The sequence below is a fragment of the Myotis myotis genome, unplaced genomic scaffold (assembly GCF_014108235.1).
Source record: "Myotis myotis isolate mMyoMyo1 unplaced genomic scaffold, mMyoMyo1.p scaffold_m19_p_20, whole genome shotgun sequence".
NCBI classification, from domain to species: domain Eukaryota; kingdom Metazoa; phylum Chordata; class Mammalia; order Chiroptera; family Vespertilionidae; genus Myotis; species Myotis myotis.
In genome coordinates this window covers 10,703,121-10,721,966 of record NW_023416325.1, presented here as the reverse complement: position 1 = coordinate 10,721,966, position 18,846 = coordinate 10,703,121, and the positions used below count along the sequence as shown (strand labels likewise).

Sequence of the window (18,846 nt, the reverse complement as noted above, 5' to 3'; positions counted from 1 at the left end):
GGGCTGGGGTTCTGCTCTGCCCTTTACTAGCGGTGAGGAGTTGGGAAGTTTCTGTGCTCGTGTAGCAGACGAGCGCCTGGTGCTGCGCTGGATGCCATGTGCGTTGGGAGTCCATCAGGTAGCATCGCTGTCTGGAGCCCTGTGGTGAGGCAGACGGCCAACCAGGAAACAGGCCACCGTGGCCCTGATCGGGAGCGGGCTGCGTGGGCTGGACGTCCAGGAGCCTCTCTGGAGCTGACTCCCAGGCTGAGACCTGGAGGATGGGGAGGGGCCAGCTGTGCAGAGAGCTGGTGAGGGGGCGCGGAGAATGTCCTGGGCTGAGGGAATGGCCCGCGTTCTGGCGGGGGAAAGAGAAGTAGAAAGGAGGCCGTTGTGTTGGGAGCCTGGAGGGGCAGCTGGTATCCATGGTGTGGGGTGCCGATGAGTTTGGGGAAGTACTTGTTAAACTTGTTTAGCAACTGAACATACCTCAGGATGATTACGGCAAAAATAAGAAAGAACAGTTTTTTTGGTGTAGCCTCTGCCCACAGTGAGAAATACATTTTACATCGTCATCCAGTACCTGTGAATGAATACACAGGTTTGCAAAAACAACCCTACCCTTACTTTGTGGGATGCCCTCTAGTTTTCTAACTTAATTCCAGTCTTGTGTGTTTCCCTTTTTAAAAAATTCTAGTCGTAGCCTTCTAAATGAGTTTCATCACTGCTGTCATGAGTTATGACCATTGGGAGAAGGCGTAGAAGGCACTTAGCACAGCGGCTGGCATGCGGGTGTATTGGACGTGTTAGTCATTTTCTGTTACTGTTACGCCTTTAAAATTCTATGAGCCTTAAGTGGAGCAACATATGCAGCATATGGAAATGCCAGCCCTGACCATGGGCAGGTGTCCTTTCTTCCCCCTGTGGCCATATGGCAAATGTGAGGACCGGGTGGGCCGGACGGCTGGCATCTTAGTGCTGCTCCTGGCCAGCAGGCAGGGCAGAGCCTGGCTCACCTCCTGCGGCTTCCGCTCTCACGCTGTCAGGCCCATGCCTATCAATGGAGCCCTTTCACTGAGACCTCTGTTCCCTCTTACCGGGGAAGAAGGGGGAGATGCTAGGGAGAGCGGTGTGACTCAGAAACCCAGGCTGCGTCTGAAAAGGCCAATTGTTTTCCCGATGGAGAGCAGGGTGTGGGATCTCAGGTTCAGAGGAGCAGAAGGCATCTGTGTGAGCGAGGCCAGACGGGCAGGGCAAGCCTGGGAACCGCTCCTCTCGGTTGCAGGGCACTCCCAGGACCTGAGCGACAGGCAGGGCTTTCCTCCTCTGCTCTTGGCAGAGGTGAAACCCGGACCTGAGTTTAGAGCGCGGACTTGTTTGGGAGGCGATTTTAAAGACTAACTGTTCCCATAGGAGTTTTCCTGGCAGCCTTGGTCATGATTAAAAACAAAACTAGAAACAACCTGGATATCAACTCACAGTAGAATAGATAACGAAAGTGAGTTGTTTTCCTACACTGGGCTGCTTCTCTGTTGCAGTGAAAATGAATGAACTACAAGAAAAGGAAGACTCAGAACACACACAGTGTGATTCCTGATAAAGTTGAAAAGCAAGCAGATCTAAACAATATACCGCTTACGGTGCATTCGTACATAAGAAAACTAGGAAGACAAAAAAAGATTTCTTGCCCTAACTGGTTTGGCTCAGTGGATAGAGTGTCGGCCTGCAGACTGAAAGGTCCCAGGTTTGATTCCGGTCAAGGGCATGTACCTTGGTTGCGGGCACATCCCCAGTAGGAGGTGTGCAAGAGGCAGCTGATCGATGTTTCTCTCTCATCGATGTTTCTAACTCTCTATCTCTTTCCCTTCCTCTCTGTAAAAAATCAATAAAATATATTTAAAAAAAAAAAGATTCCTTAACACCTGATTCAGCAACATGATCATCTCTGGTGGGGGTGGGGCAGAAAGGACATCGAAGTCCTGGTAATGTTCTGTTTCTTGGACAGTGTGCACCATGCGTGTGTAGTTTAAATTTTTATTTTAGGTCTTTAAACTGTGGCATATTTTATATTTAAATACACAGGCACTATACATATATACAAGTGTGTATCTATGTGAATACACACATGTTTTATATGTACAACATAATTCCCAGGGAGAATGGGCACGTCCTTAGAGAACTAAGATTATTTCCCCACTAAATTGTAGGTTCTACTCACTCTCAAGTTTGGCTTCTAGTCACTGTTGTTGAGAGTAAAAGTGTTGATGTAGGCCTTGCTCTTGGTTTTGGGCATTAGGCGACCTGTTTCTGCACACTGCCTTTTCTCTGGGGCCCGGAGGCGGGGCCTGGCCCTTTTCCCTCCAGGGCCACGGGAGCGGTAATGTGCCGAGTGTCCTCCAGGACAGTGCCAGCCCTGGCACGACGTGCAGTGTGGGAGGCCCTCCAACAACTGCGGGAGGCCCGGTACCAGGCTCTGCGGGCCCCACTCCAGCACAGACTGGCACAGGCCTCACCCCACCCCTGAGGGTGTCCTCGGCAGGCCTCCCATGGCAGCTGAGCCGAAGAACAAGAGTCCTCTGAGCTGTGACCAGCAGGGAAAGCCTTGCCAAGCAGGCCAACGGCCGAGCGAGTGAGGAAGAGCACCATTGTCATCTAGCGTGAGAAACTCCCCAGATGTGGCCGGTTCGTGACACCAGGGCAAGTCATGGACTTGCTCAGAGAGTCCATTGCTCTGAGCGGAAAGCGAGGAATCCAGTGGCTGGCTGGCCTGCCTCGGGGCGTCCGGGCCCTGTGAGATGAGAGTAGCTCAGGTTTGAGTGGAGCCTAGAGGCTCTGTGCTTACCTAGAACCACTCATCAGAATTGCTAAGGAGCTTTCTCGAACACAGAATCTGTACCCACTGAATTATGTGCCCGGGAGCATTTATCAAAGTCACACCAATCTGTGCACTGAAAGGCTGCCAGTTCGATTCCCGGTCAGGGCACATATCTGGATTTCAGGTTCCATCCCCAGTCGGCTGTCTATCGGTCTGTCTTTCCCCCATCCCCTCTCTCCCTCTACTCTTCCTCTCCCTAATCGTGTCCTCGGATGCGGATTAAAAAAAAAGAGGCCACACCATCACATGGTCAAATCGTCAAGTAGCACCGGAGGCCCATGTGGGCGGGACAGGCTCGGGAGCCCTCTGCCTCACCGGCCGGCTCTCCAGGAGCAGGTGCTGTTAAAATCCCCGGGCTAGTGCTCTGGCCGTTTCCTCCGGTCGCTGAATCATATGCCTCTGCAGCTCTTTCTTGCTTTATCAGACTTGGACATCAAATCCCCACTGTGGAAGTGGAAAGGTTCAGCTCCCTTATCCCTCCTTTTATTGTGCTTTGCAGATAACTGCCTGTTTTACACATTGAAGGTAAGACCCTCCACCAGCAAAAAGATTACAGTTTGCTGGGGGCTCAGGTGGTTAGCGTTTTTTAGCAATAAAGTATTTTTTTTTTTATATATATAAAGCTTTTTTTTTTTTTAATATATTGATTTTTTACAGAGAGGAAGGGAGAGAGATAGAGAGTTAGAAACATCAATGAGAGAGAAACATCGATCAGCTGCCTCCTGCACATCCCCCACTGGGGAAGTGCCTGCAACCCAGGTACATGCCCTTGACCGGAATCGAACCTGGAACCTTTCAGTCCGCAGGCCGACGCTCTATCCGCTGAGCCAAACCGGCTTTGGCAATAAAGTATTTTTTAATTGTAGTTTGTACACTGTTTTTAAGACAATGCTGTTGCACACGTAGTACACTACAGTTAGTGTAAACATAGATTACATGCACTGGGACACCAGGAAGTTCTTGTGACTCGCTTCATTGTGATACTCGCTTTATTGCGGTGGCTGGAACCGAACCTGCAGTATCTCCCAGGTGTGCCCGTGCCTTTCTCACCCTCCCTCCCTGCTCCTCCCAGTTTTTGATGTTTATATTACTATTTTTAGAATTGCCTCTGGAGTCCTAAATCTACTGCGACCTACTGTCGTTTCGTTTTATCACTTGTCAGGTGAGAATCCCAGAGCCTCCAGCCTTTTCTTCCCACCACCTCCTCGTCCTTTGCTGTGTCCCAACTTACCTGTGGGCGGCACTTGGACTTCACACTGTCAGGGCCTGTTCTGTTGCATAACTGAAGTCCTGCGTGCTGTGCCTGCCGGTTGACCCTGAGTTGACACCAGTAAGCAGTGCATCTCAGTGCCATGTACCTGCCCAGCGTGTAATCAGTCCTGGGCCACGTGGAGGAGAAGGCTGATGTCGAGGGCAAGTGGGTTCGCTTTCCTTACATTCCAGCAGTTCCTCCTAGTCATGCTGCTTTTCAGTTTTTCATACGTGAACCAGGACTTTACCCACTTTTTCAGTTTCTAGTTGTTGTGGTTAAAAGAATAACTGCTTTTACTGTATTTGTGAAGTTGTCCAGACACTTAGTTGGATAATTCATTACACGGTGGCTGCTTCCTTGCTGAGACGTGTGCAGACGCTGCCTCCCGCGCCCCAGCCTGGGCAGCTGGTCCAGGCATCTCTCTACCCCGACTCCCTTCACCGCTCCCCAGGTGCCATCCACTGCGTTCTGGAGTCCGTGCCTTCCTTTCCTGCTCTCTTCTGTTTAGCTGAAGTGCACTTGTAGGCACTTCTTCAGAAGGAAAAGGGGGAGGTGAACTTTAAATCCTTTTTTTTACCCTCACTTTTGATTGATGGTTTGACTGAATACAAAATTTACTTTTTATTTTCCTTTTCAACATTGAAGGAATTGATCTAACTCCAGGCATTCGTTGTTGCTAATAAGATATCTGATGCCAATGTGATTCTCGCTCTCTCTTTTTTTTTTTCCCCCCAAATGTTTTTATTGAGTTTTGCACAGAGACAGAAACATCGATGAGAGAGGAACATCATCAATCGGCTGCCTCCTGCATGCATCCAAACTGGGGATCGAGCCCTTGACCCAGGCATGTGCCCTGACTGGGAATCTAACCCGTGACCTCTTGGTTCCTGAGTCAATGCTCAACCGCTGAGACCTGCCAGCCAGGCTGATTTTCATTTATTTATAGCTAAGTTGGTTTTGGTTTTGGGTTTTTTTTTATTGCTTTATTAGTTTCCTTTTCTAGAAGCTGATAGTATCTTCGTCCTTCGTGTGCTGAAATCTTGTAAGGTGCCCGGTTGGATTTTTTTCGTTGTGCTGAGTACTTTTGGACCCTTTTGATTTAAAATCTTACGTTGCTCTTCTGCTCTGTACATTTTTTCTATTATTTCTTTGATGCTTCGCTTTGTTTTCTCCAACTGGAAATCCTATTAGTTGTCAGACGTCCTAGGTTGATCCTGTGTGTGCCTGCTGTTCTCACTGTTTCCATCTCTGCCTTTTCTGTCTGTGGTGGGTAGAGCACCTTAACTTTGTCTTGCAGACCTTGTCGTGAAGGCTGTAATTTGGCAGTTGTATTTTTAATTTTCTTCCCTCTGGGTCTCTGATGATAGGATTTTCATAGCCTCTTGCTCTTGCTTTGCAGAGGCCAGATTGGGTTTCCTTGCTCTGACACACTAATTAGAATGGTTTTAAAAGTTATCTCCTGACCCTCCGTGATCTCATTTCCTCTGGGCTCTGGTTTTCATGTTTATTCTGGTCATTCTTTTTCTGGCTGCTGGTTTTCCCCGAATGTCTGGTGGATGCTCTCTCATTTGTACTTAGTGCTTCGTTCCTTCAGCGTTGTCTTCGATCACGTACTGCCTTCCGCTTCCTAACTTTGGGAAGTTAATCGCAACCTCGTTCTCTGCAGCCTCCCACTCATTCCCATAATTCTTGGGCGTTTGTTCCCTTTTGTGTTTCCTTACTGCTATTGCAGTGGGTTTTTTAAATGGTCTGAGGGCCACCATTAAGTTGGAGTTGGTGGCCTTCCATTTATGTCTAGATGTGCTGGGTGGGGTCTCTGTAGGTGTAGGCAGCTTAGACCATAGAGAAGTGACCCCCTTGAGGCCACCCCCAGACAGAGCTGGTGCTGGTGCTGAGACAGACAGACCCTGTTTCTCCCAGGTGCTCATGCACAGCGGGTGGGGTGTGCATTTGATATGGCCAGGTCCGTGAGATTGTAAACCTTGTCTCCCTTTGACCTAGCATGTCTGCTCTCAGGTATCTGACCAAGACAATCGCTCACACACACGTGCAAAGAGGTGCAAGAGTATTCATTGCAGCATCATTTGTGACAGAAAAAAATTCAAACCTCAGTGACCCCTGTTGATAGCAGGGGTTGGGGGGCCAGGTAACAAGGCACAGTGAGTGCATAGTGTGGGCTACTATGCAGATAACCCATAAAGGATTATCCCACTTGTGCCTAAAAAGAAAAAAAGACTTTTATAAAGCTACTAGAGGCCCGGTGCACAAAATTCGTGCAGGGGGTGGGGCAGGATGTGTGTTCCTCAGCCCGGCCTGCACCCTCTCCAATCTGGGACCCCTTGAGGGATGTCTGACTGCCTGTTTAGGCCCGATCCCACTGGGATTGGGCCCTCTCACAATCCAAGACTGCTGGCACCCAACTGCTCGCCTGCCTGCCTGATTGCCCCTAACCGCTTCTGCCTGCCAGCCTGATCACCCCCTAACCGCTCTCCTGCTAGCCTGATCGATGCCTAACTGCTCCCCTTCCGGCCTGATTGCCCCTAACTGCCCTCCCCTGCTGTCCTGGTCTCCCCCAACTGCCCTCTCCTGCCGGCCTGGTCACCCCTAACTGCCCTCTCCTGCAGGCCTGGTTGCCCCCAACTGCCCTCCCCTGCCAACCATCTTGTGTCCACATGGGGATGGCCATCTTATGTGTTGGAGTGATTGTCAATTTGCATATTACCTCTTTATTAGTAGGGTGGTTATATTTATGGAAACTCATTAAAGAAAAGACTAGAATAACGAACATCCAAGTATTATCTGTCTTTATGTCAATGAGAATATATTCATGTGACACGTGGATAGATAGATATTTTTTAGAATGTTAACCTCAGAAAACAAACAAAGAAGCAGATCAAACGATTAGCCTGGATTAGGGCCCCTGGCTGCTTCCTTCCTTCACAGCCTGAATGATCCTCATTGCTCAGGGCCTGTCAGTTTATCATCAAGTGCTACATACTCCCAAGACACGTGGACCCCAGAGCCTGGTGATTTCCGCCCTCCTCCCTACAGAGACACACCTGCAATATGCTAACGAAGAGCACTTGGCCCTCCTGGGGTGCACACAGGCTGGCGGGTTGGCGTGTGTGCAGGTGACTGCCCCACACCTGGAGACGTGGTGGCCTCCTGTGATGGGCGGGACTTGGTGACGGCGGGGTGGGAGGTGGAAGGGTTGTGCCTGGGAGGGCCACAGTGTAGACAAAGCTGTCGAGCCGGCATTGAGCATGAGCTGAGCTTTGGCAATGGGCCGGGAAAGGGGGGAGCCCACAGGAGTCTTTCCTTACTGCTCCGGTTTCATTAGTGGATGGCCCATAAGTGACAGGTTTCTGTCGGCTTTTCTCCCTGGTGCTTCAGAGCTCCTGATGCCCGTGCCAGGGCTCCCTCTGGACGTGGAAGGACAGTGGGACAAGAACACATAGAAGTCCCACAGTGGAGCGGGTCCTACCCCCTTAGTAGAGCTCTTCACTCAGCTGGGCTCTGCCTTTGGCTGGCTGGCTGACTGGCCCCCCCTCTCCTCTCCCTGCCGCCTCGGCTCAGAGCCCTGAGTGCCGCCTCCTCCGTGCCCCGAGAGCAGCGGCCTCTGTTCACTTCTCTGTTCGGACTCCATGAGGCCCGGAGAAGCCATTGCATTCAGAGCCTGTTTAGAAGTGAATAAATCCCGAGTTGCTGCGTTGTGTCTCCACTACAAACCTTGCTCTCCCTCCCTCTCTGCCCCCACCCCCCTCGCCCTTCTCTCTCTCAGACGGGGCAAGGTCCCAAGACTCTGTGGCAGTCTTAAGGCTCAAGTCAGCGGAAAAGCCGGCCTGCCTGGGACCGGTGGGCAGAGGCGGACTACCCGCAGGATAGCTGGGTCCGTTTCTCTGCTGGCTGGGCTGTGGCAGCTGGTCTTGCTGTCACTCCTGGCCCGTGCTTCCTAGTGAGCGCCAACCAGGATTCCCGTAGTCCTGGGCTCCTCGGTGGGGTGTGTCCTGCCCCTTGGCCTCTCCCTTCCCACCGTACGCAGTGTGGCGGTTCCATTGAAGAGCACACGACCGGGTGCTGTGCTCCTCAGGGCGGATTAAAGGCAGTCCCTGTAGACGGGAAGTTGAGAGAGACCACATTTTGGAATTCCTGAGTGTTCATTCAGCCTGATAGCTCTGCAGCCTGGTCAGCTGAGCGCGGAACCATTTCTTCCGGCAGCTCTAAGGCCAGGATTGTCGGCCGGCAGCTCCCTTATCTCCTTAGAGAGCCTGGATCCTTCTGTGGAAATGAACTTGGGGAGCCCTAAGCCCACAGCCTGCCCCCACAGCATTTCCTCTTCCTAAAGGACCACCCCCACCCCAGCCAGCTCTGGGGCTGCGTGCAGTTATCACATACGCTGGCGGGCCGTCAGGCCCTGTCCTCCCCTCCTCCCACTGCTGGGCCTCAGTGCTGGGGAGGGGAAGGAGCCTTCAGACCCAGGTCTTGCTGAAATCAGCATCTGCCTCCTGCCTCGGAGAGCATCTCTGCTTTCCTGGAGACAGGTAATTAGCGGTTTGAGGTTTGCTGTGGAGTGGTGGAAGCTTCCAGTAGAATCCGACCACACCCTGTTCTCAGGCCTTGAGTTCTCCCAGCGTCCCTGCAGTGGGGGACCAGGAATACTCCGCCCTGGCCTTCGACTGGAGCACGGTCTCCTCTCCAGCCTCTGGCTTGTCCTCTCTGGTCACAGAGGTCAGGGCGAGGAGCGGGTGGCCTAGCGAGGGGGGAGCCCCAGGAGGAGGAGGGGAAGGCAGCTCCGAGACCCTCCAGCGGCCTCCCCGCCAGCCCTGCTGCAGTTCTGGGGCGGCGTGCCTTGCGGGTCTGAGTCACCAGCCTGTCACCTGGCGGCTCGGCTCGGCTCGGCTCGGCTCGGCGGAGGGGTGCGGGTGGGCTCCACACTCGGATCGTGCTTTGCTGTGCCTCTGCCCTGCCTTCCTGGGCCTGCACATCTGGGTCAAATAAGTTGAAACTGGCTCACGATGGTGAAGGGAGAGCAAAGCCACAGACAGAGCCATGGAAATGACCTCATCGTGTGGAAGCCATCAGCGAGCGCTGGAAAGCAGTCGTGTTTGAACATGTGTATGGGAAGGAGCGCAGACTGTCTGTGGTTTGCATGTTCATGTTTCATGTGCAGCAGCGTTTTCCTGGGGATTTGGCTAAGCCAGCTTTGGCAGCGAGCGCGGGAGGCAGCTGCTCTTCTCTCCAGAGCCCTGCCTCCCTCCTCGGAAAGCAGGTGTGCTTCGGTGTTCGGGTGCTGGGGAGGGGCTGGTTTTCCACTGGAGAAGGCCTTTTGGGAGACCCTCGATGGCAGGCCAGAGTTGTCTTAGCTGGGGCACACCCGTCTGCTCGGCTGAGCTGCAGAGAAAAGAGCCTGTGTGTGCAGGCCCCTTGTTATCGGAGATGCATTATGTGACCATTCCCACTGCCCAGACACCCTGTGGACGAAGAGCTGCACCCCAAGCCCCGCAGGGGCTGCCACACCACCACCAGGCCCCTCTTCGGAGACGGCGCCCCCTCCCCAGGCCTTCTTTCTCACCATCCAGCACTGTCATATGGGGGGGCGGGTACCACACACAAGTTGCAACAGCATTGTTCCCTGTTGTGAGCAGGGCTGTCTTTAGTCCCTCTGTGTGCCCACTGGAGCCTGTTCCAGCCCATTGTCTGGCAGCCGTGCCCCCGTGACACGGCTCCTCAGACAGCCCTCCAGAGATGAGGGAGCGGCCTCTGCTTCGCTGCACTTCCCAGGAGGCTGGCAGCGAGCACTGGGCATCGCTGCGGCTGCTGGCCTCTGGCTCTCGTGCTCCCAGACCTCCCAGAGTGCAGCCTCAGTCCCTCTGGCACCTCATCACGCCTTTGGTTTTGCCGACTGGTGTACGTGTCTCGAAGGGGTTGGGACTCATGGTGTCTCTCCTGTCTGAGAGGCTGCTGCTTGGAGAACATGGCTGCGGGGTGGTGTCTTAGGAAAGGGCCTGAAGGAGGGTGGCCCTGTGGCATCGGGAAAGCGTGTTGCATAGAGGAGCCAGTCTGCTTGGGTTCAAATCTCAGCTCTACCACTGTGACCTTGGGCTTATTTTTCTATTTTTAGTATATTTGTTTTAGAAAATATAACAAATGCTGCTCAAGGCCCTGGCCGGGAAGCCCAGTTAATTAGAGCATCATCCTGATACACCAGGGTTACAGGCTCGATCTCTGGTCAGGGCACATAGAAGTATCAACCAATGAATGCATAAATAAGTGAGACAACAACTTGATGCCCCCTCCCCTTTCATACACCCTCTCACCTCTCTCTACCTCTCCTCCCCTTCCTCTCTCTTTCTAAAATCAATCTTAAAAATCAGATATTGAAGGTTGAGATGACCCCATACCCTCCTCCTCCATGTACAGAGCTGTCAGCCAATCCTTTATGCCTCTGTCTGTGGAACTGGAGGAGTGGCCTGTGCTGAACCTGACCAGCCCAAGAGGAAGGATTCAAATTACTGGAGGTTCTGTCACCTAAGCAACCAAATGACTGCTCGACTGGTTGCTATGACGCATACTGACCACTAGGGGGCAGATGCTCAATGCAGGAGCTGGGGTCCCTCCCACGGGTGGCTGGCCCGCCAACCTCCCACGCCCTCCCCACCCCACCATCAGCCCCAATTGCCAGCCAGGCCGAGGGACCCCACCCATGCACGAATTTGTGCACTGGGCCTCTAGTCCTAAAATAAGCTCCAGGTGAACTCATCTATGTCCATCAGCTCATCAGCCTTTTTTTTCTTTTTAATTTCAGAGAGAGGGAGAGAGAGACACTTCAGTGATGAGAATCATTGATTGGCCACACACTGGGGATTGAGCCTGCAACCCGGGCATGGGCCCAGACCACAAATGGAACTGTGACCTCCTGGTTCGTAGGTCAACGCTCAACCACTGAGCCACGCCAGCCAGGCTGCCTTTCCTAACTGACACTTAGGAAGAGTTGTAAAGCTGCTCATTTGTGGAATGTCCCTGGATCTGGGTTTGCTGATATTTCCTCACGATTGGATTCCGACTGTTCTTGGCAGAACAGCACGGCACATCCCTCACGAGGCACGAGGTGTCAGTTTTCCCTTAGGAGCGCTGTTAACTTTGATCACTTGGTATTTTCCCTTTGTAATTAGTAGGTAATCCGTGGGGAGATATTTTGAGGCTGTGCATGGGTATCCTGCTCTCAGTGTATTTATTCCCACACAGTGGTTTGACATTTATTGGGTATTTATTGATCCAGCACATGAGGGCCCGGGCTTGCCAAACTCCTTGGGAAGTTCAGTTGCAGTCAACACCTTGATTGGCATTTAGGTAAACAACAGAGTTCGCCATTGGAAAACTTACATTGATTCTTATCAGAGGTTTTTTTCCATTTGGGACAAAAATCCTCTTCCTGGGTTTAAAGTCTGAAAAGGCCAGCTTCATTTATTCATTTGGTCATTAAGTATTTGTTGAGTGCTTACTGTGGCCAGTGCTATCCCAGGTGCTGGGGATAAAATGATAAAAAACGGAAAGTTAGACAAAATGAAATTTTTGTCTCCTGGAAGGTGCATTATAATGGGCAGTCAGACAGTCTGCCTCTCTTATCAGGTGGTGATGAGTGAGGGAGACAGTGATGAGCTAAGGGTGCTGCTCTAGCCAGGGCTGTGCAAGCTCTCTGACCCCTGGGCAGAGACCCCGGTGATAAGGCCTAGAAATGCGCACACGCTTGATGTGATTTAGTGGAAGTGGAAGGAGATCGGTTTGGCTGGAGCAGAGATCAGGGACGGGGGTACATGAGTTTGGGAGAGGTCCTGGCACGGTGATGGAGGGCCGTGTTGACCATGATAGGGAGCCAGCAGACAGTCCAGGTCTGAGGGAGTCAGGCCCTCAGGAGGATACGCACTCAGCTAGCCCCAGCCCACCATGTGCTTGGCATTGCACTGTGGACGCCTCCCTGAGCTGTTGGCCAGCATGTGAGGGCCAGGCTTATGGTGGTCTGTGTGAGGCCGGCCCCCCGTGATTGGCTCTGAGGGCCTTGATACACGGTGGGTTTCTGCATCCCGGCAGGAGTTCCTGCATCCAGGGAAGGAAGGACAGCAGGAGGCTAGCAGGGGCTGGCCCCGTGAGGTGCCCGTTTCCCCAGCACCCTGGGTGGCGGGGCGGTCTTTGACAAGCCTTGGCAGACAGGGGCATGCTTGGGGGCCCAGCACTTTCTGATCTGGAGCAGCCAGGGAGCCCCAGACTGTGAGCACAGGCTGCGTGTCCATTGCCAAGAGGCTAGGCTGTTCTCCAACATCAGTTCTGCCTTTGTCTCCGTCCACCTCCCCCACGCAGAGGGAGCACCATGCCTCGTGGTTTTCCTCCCCAGGCTCAGCCCAGGAAACTGGAATAACTACGAACCCAAGAGAGAGGGCTGGCACTGGGGCCCTTTCCTGTTGGGGGAGGGACTCTCTCTGAATGCACCCATCTCCTTCCTGCTCATTGAGTCTCACAACAGCCCAAGGTTACTCTGCTACTAAGTGCAGTCAGGATTTGAACCCAGGCCAATTGCTGCCGGAATCTGTTTTCTCCCAGAGCCCACTGCCGGGGGCCCCGCGGTGCCATCCCACCTATTTCAGGCAGTCCCTGCCTCTTTGGCTCCTGGCGTGTTGACCTCTGGCTATGACCCTGGGCTGGTAGAGCGGTGGGAGTGAGAAGCACTGAACAGCCTTTGCTGCCGCCTCCCTCCAGGGTCCAGTGCAAATTCCCAGGACGCAGGCTGGTATTCACTGAGCATCCCAGCGGTCCAGACGGCACATGCTGTTTAGTGTGAGCAACGCTGTGGGGCAGGTTTTATGAGCACCTTTAACAGGTGAGGAAACGGAGTCTGGGAGGTTAAGTAACACACCCAGCCAGTGGCATGGCCAGTAAGCGGAGCGCCACGAGCCAGCTGGGTCCCGTGTGTCTGTGCCTGCCTTCTCCAGCGTCGAGCTGGCGCAGTAGGGCCTTTGGTCCTCACCAGAGGCCATGTGCTTGGTGTAGCGCTGCGGACACCCCCCTGGGCTGTTGGAAGACAGTAGTAGGCTTTCAGCAGGTCTCAGACAGTACAGGCTACAGCACTGACTGTAGGGAGGGAAGGCCAGGCTCCAGCTTGCTCTGCCAGACCTCCCAGTGTGACGGGGGGTTCGTCTGGGATCCCATCAGCGCTTCCACTCCCCTGTGAGACGGGGGTCAAAATCACCACCCTCCTCGGACCAAGTGCGAGTGGAAGCTGGGTGCTAGGTGTGCAGGCGAGTGAGAGTTTACTGGAGTGTTCAGTGCGCCTGCAGGGCTCCGCTCTGCGTCCTTGGACGGGCACCTCTGAACCTAGAGTAAGGGTCAGGGAGGCCGCAGGCCTTTTGAGAAACAGCCACGGAAGTTAAACCCCGTTTCCTTTCCTGCCCCTAGCATCTTTGTTGAAGCGCCATATACAGGGGCGGGCGAAGGTAGGTTTACAGCTGTCTGTATGGAAAAAGACAAATAATACAAATAAGTAACAATAATTCATAAATAATATAAGAATCCACTATGCACCTACGTTTGCCCACCCCTGTGTAAATGTTAGAGTAGTGACAACAGTTGTAGCAGACGTTATTAGAGATAAAGGGATTTCACCCAAACCAGGTGATCCTGGACCAGGACCCTAGGCTAGAGTCTGTTCAGGAAAACGACACCCTTCCTTCCGGGGGAAACCGTGGTTCTCAACTGGGGCAGTTCTATCTGGGGACATTTGGCAACGCCTGGAGACGTGTTTGGTCGTCACAAGTGGAGAGAGTTTTCGTTTGACTAGCTAACCACCCTGCAGTGCACAGAGAGCCACAGCAGAGAATCAGAGGGGCCAGAGTGGTGGTGGCATCCAGGTCGAGAAACCAGGATTAAAGACAGCCAGCATGCCCTGGCCGGCGGGGCTCCGCTGTGGGAGCGTCTCCCTGTGCATGGAAGGTCGAGGGTTTTATTCCCAGTCAGGGCACATATGGGAGGTAGCCATTCACTGTAACTCTCATCTCTCTCTCTCTCTCTCTCTCTCTCTCTCTCTCTCTCTCTCTCTCTCCCTTCCTCCCTCTGTCCCTCTGTCCCTCTCCCTCCCCTCTCTAAAAAAAGAAAATAAATAAAGTAGCCAGAGTAAATATTGACTGTGTGTCAGACATTGTTCTAAGTGCTTCACTGGTATTAACTTGCTTAATCATCCCAATCCTAGGACATAGGAGCTATTGTTCTCAGGTGGCAGATGGGGACGTAGGGGCATGGGAGAGGTTAAGTAACCGGACTGGCATCCGGGTCCCAAGGAAGGAGCAGGACAGCCAGGACTTGACTTCAGTCAGCTTCTGGGCCCATGCCTTTGATCACAGTGCTGGCCCGCACTGCTGGGCGTTAAGAGGACTGCTTGGCTTTAAATCCGATTTTCAGCTCCGGGTCCAGAAACCCACATACCTAGGAATTGGTATGTGATAGAGGGGAAGGCTGAGGAGTGGGTGATGAGTTTCCCAGATTCTGAGTGTGGCCCAGCCTATGAATTCGGTGGCACAAGGCCCTGTGGGAGTGGGTCACAGGTGACGAGAGCCTCAGAGGCGGCAGAAGTCGTCTCCTTGCCGTGGTGGGGACCAGAGTGTGGCACAGCTGTGCAGAGTGGGCCGTGTTGTGTCATTGCAGATGTAAAGACAACCGTGGTTTACCCAGCCACAGAGAAGCACCTGCAGAAGTACCTGCGCCAGGACCTCCACCTGGTTCGAGAGACAGGAGGTGATTACAAGAACGTCACCTTACCCCACCTGGAGTCCCAGAGCCTCAGCATCCAGGTGACTTGGACTGGCCCAGGGGGTCAGACATGGAGTGCTGTCCCAGGGGCTAGTGCATCTTTTTCAGGCATTTGCCGAGGTCTTACCAGGAGCCGGCACTGGTCCACAACACAGGCTGTGGGCTCCCTGCCTCCCTGAGCTTACGTCCTCGTGCAGGAGACAGCACGCAGGGATGGAAATGACCACAGGAGGTGCACAGTCACCAGCGCTGTGGAGACGAGTCAGCAGGAAGTGGCATAGGCCCGGCCGGTGTGGCTCAGTGATTGAGCGTTGACCTATGAACCAGGAGGTCAGGGTTCGATTCCGGGTCGGGGCACATGCCCGGGTTTCTGGCTCGATCCCCAGTAGGGGGCGTTGAGGAGGCAGGTGGTCAATGATTCTTTCTCATTATTGATGTTTCTCTCTCTCCCTTTCCCTTCCTCTCTAAAATCAATAAAAATATATTTGCCCAAAAATAAATAAAGTCTTGGGAAAAGAAAAAGAAGTGGCATTAAAAGTCCTACAGTGAGGTGGCCACTGTTTTCCGGATGATAGTCATTGATAGGGGAATTGAGCCTGGTCCCGGCATGCCCCTCAGGCTCCCTGGGGGTCCCAGCCTGGTCCACTGGAGAATCTGTGCCTCCTCGGCAGCAGCCCTGATGCAGTCTGAGTGGCTGCGCCCTCCCCAGGTATCCGTGAATGGGCAAAGACAGATGCCTCCTTGGGCCCACCCCAGTCCAGACTTTTATTCCTGGTTTTGAGCAAACCAGCCTCCAAAAGCCGAATCTCAGAGTAAAGAACTTCCCCGTGGCCAGTTCTCCCTCATGTTCATTCCGCAGAGGGCAAGACCCGCTGTCCCTGGGCGCTTCGTGCAGGCCTTTCGCCCTGGGGCTGGCGGCGTTTTCTGAGTGTCTTAGGCGACTGGACCAGATGCAAGGCCATTTAGCTGAGAGATCCCGATTTCTCCTTGGCGTGGACCCAACGCCAACCGGCACGTCTGCCTGGAATTGGCCCCGAGTGAATGCTCTGCGTTAAGTATGACGGATGAGTTGTTTTCCTGCTCACTCACTGCCTGTCTCCATGTCTTCATCACTCACCCTTGTTCTCTCTGAGCATGTCTCACCCGCTCTCCCAGGTTCAGGTTACAGAGCTGGAGGGTGTTCCAATATGGGAAACTCACAGCCATTTCTCCCAGGGCCAGCGACGTGGTGTCCTGGCTGTAGGGGCAGTGCAGGGGGATGTACGCATGAGGTGGACGGAGAGGAGGGCCGGCAGGCGGGGCGGGAGGCCCTGTGTGCCCACAGCCCTCTCCCAGCCTGGCTGTCAGCCGCGGTTCCCTGAGCTGTGTTTGCACCAGGTTCCTCGGGCTCACGCTGGCTTGACGTTTTAATTTTAAGTCCCAGCACTTGCTCTGCCTTCTGAGTGGAAAAGAGATGCTCCAGCTTCCTGGGTAGCTTCTGCTGTCAGGATCCTAGAGGGATCTCCTGGGATATATGTTCTATGTGCTGGTTGCACACCCCTGGGATTCAAGAGAGGAAACCCTTAATATAGTCGTGTGAGTCATATGTACCTTATGCACCATTATTCACATCCTTTTGGAGAATAATACAACAGAATTCCACTGCTCTACCGACTTCGTTTGACACGAGCACTTGTGTATCGTTTCTTGGCTGTTTCTAGCGAGTTCACCAGCACTAAGCTCAGCTGGCAACAGTCATCGTGTTTCTTGAGCATCTGCCTGTGCCAGGCCCTGTGCTTGGCTCGGGAGGGTCACCAAGGTGGACACTACAAGGCCCCTGTAGTCTGATGGGAAGAGGGACATGTGGTCTGACAGTATGATGACCAGCACTTTGGTGGTTTATATGTGAGGTGCAGCGGTGACACGGGGAGTGATCAGCTCAGACAGTGGGGGCTTCACAGAGGGACCCTCCAGCTGGGTCCTAGGGGACAACACAAGAAGGCCAGCAGGGGCCGGGGGGAGGCACTCTTTCCAGGAGTTCCCACACCTTGCTCATCATCAGGGCGGCCTGGTGAGATTTTTAAAAATACAGAACCTAGACCATATCTGCTGAACCAGAACGTTCAGGGCGTGGAGCTGGGAAATCTGTGTTTTAAAAGTGTTTCTGCTGCTCATCAGATTTGAGAACGCTTGCCATAGCCAGGGAGGGTCCCCTGAGCAGTTTAATCACGGGTGAGGTGAGTGTGGTGAGAGGGGGAGCAGGAGGACCAGAGGCCAGCATGGGTCTGACGAGGCCGAGGCCGCGGGGAAGGCTGCGGTAGCACTCGGGGCCAATATATAGCTACTCCCCATACATAGGTCCTAGGACTGGAGAGGGAAGGCGTAGGAACTGGGTGATGTGGAGAACTGGGCAGAGCCTGGGGTGGCTCCAGGTCCCACCTGAGCGATGAGGGGACAGATAGTAGGACTGTTAACCAGGATGGGGGACGTGGACAGCAGAGAGGGTTAATGTGGACGACAGTGTGTTCAGTCCTCACATGCTGCCCGAACTGTTCTAAGCACCTTACGTGCATCACCGCAAAAAATCTCCACAACAGCCCTTCGGAGACGGGCGCTCTAAGCCAGGTGGCCTGGCCCCAGCCTCGGTGCTCTTAGCCAACTACCCTGTTAGGCTCCTCACATTTGGTGCCTGGAACTTCTAGTGAAAATGCCCGGGAAAAAGGCAGTGGGGGGTGTGACTCAGCGCAGGAGAGAAGCCGATAATGAGTCACTGAGCGAGGCTTCATCAGCATCGGCTGGGTCTTCGGAAGCCCTGTTTCCTGTCGGAACATGACCCAGTCCCGGTGGAAATGGAGAGAGGTGCCACGTATCACGGGCCTGCTGCTGTTCCCAGCACAGAAAGGGCGCCAGAGTGGCAGCTGCCATTATGCACGCACAGGGGACAGTTCCGGGGAACAGGACGGAACAGTGCAGAGCTGAGATGCCTGCAGGTGCGGGCAGGTGAAGCGGGGCCAGAGGAGGGGGCCAGCAGGCGCTGAGCAGAGAAGCAGGAGCTTGAAGAGGAAGCAGGATGCCCCAAGGGAGGAGAGGGTCCGGACAGGGTGGCCAGTGTCACTGCTAGGTCATGCCAGGTGCATTCCATGCTGCTCATAGGTCCTCATCGTCGGGTGGCTGTCTCCCTGCCTTGCTTTCAGAGGGTGGCTACTCCCCATACATAGCCCCTCGGGATGTGGGAATCCTGTTCCCTGGCTCACCCTTTCTCATCCCGGGTCCTGGCTGAGATGCGTGGATTGAGGTCCCTCCTGCTCCCCCAGAGGCCTTTCCCATGCAGCCTGGAGCGTGGGCTCCGAGACCAGGCTCTGGCTTAGAATTGTGTGAACTTCCATTCCCTGCCTTTCCCTTACCTGCAAAATGGGGTGCTCACAGCCCCGCATTTCCAGGATTGCTGCGAGGACAGCCCCGGGAGGCACTGGAGCAGGGCCCGGCTCGGCGTAAGACTGCGCTCCTCACCGCCCGCCTGGTGTCGCCGCTCCATCCTCGCACCCACGACAGTCTTGCCCGGAGGTCAGCGCCATCTCTGTTCTCATTCTCCTTCCCTTTCCCCCCGTCAGCCTGGTCGCCTCCACCTACCAAACCCAGTTCAAATCAGGCTGCTAAGGTGAACATCCCGAGACTCCAGCCCTGGACTAGGTGCCACTCTCCGCATCTCTTAGGCAGGAAAGGCGGGAGGGCCAAAGTTTCTTTCTGAGACTTGTTTCTTAATTCACAGGTTAAAAGTCAGTTCCCCAAAGGCAGAAGTTCGGTCCTCTTCACCCTCCAGACCTCTCCCAGGGAGTGGGCGGCCAGGCTCTTCTCGGGGTGCGGCCTTTTTTCTCTGTAGTGGGTGGCCTACCTGTGACCTGGTGTGGGTCCTGCCAGGAGCCTGGGAGGCCCAGCTAGTCCCTGCAGGCCCCTCTGCTCCTAGCTC

General features: G+C 54.0%; 1 protein-coding gene across 11 annotated transcripts in view; it reads left to right on the top strand.

Moving 5' to 3' along the window:
* The window catches only part of LOC118678149 (CMP-N-acetylneuraminate-beta-galactosamide-alpha-2,3-sialyltransferase 4), an 84,956-nt gene that overhangs the window by 6,303 nt on the left and 59,807 nt on the right, over positions 1-18,846 (top strand). For all 11 annotated transcript variants that reach the window (XM_036353356.1, XM_036353355.1, XM_036353354.1 and 8 more), the window contains exon 3: positions 14,796-14,941. In XM_036353356.1, the coding sequence (XP_036209249.1) occupies positions 14,796-14,941 (146 nt within the window). The remainder of the gene's footprint in view (positions 1-14,795; positions 14,942-18,846) is intronic.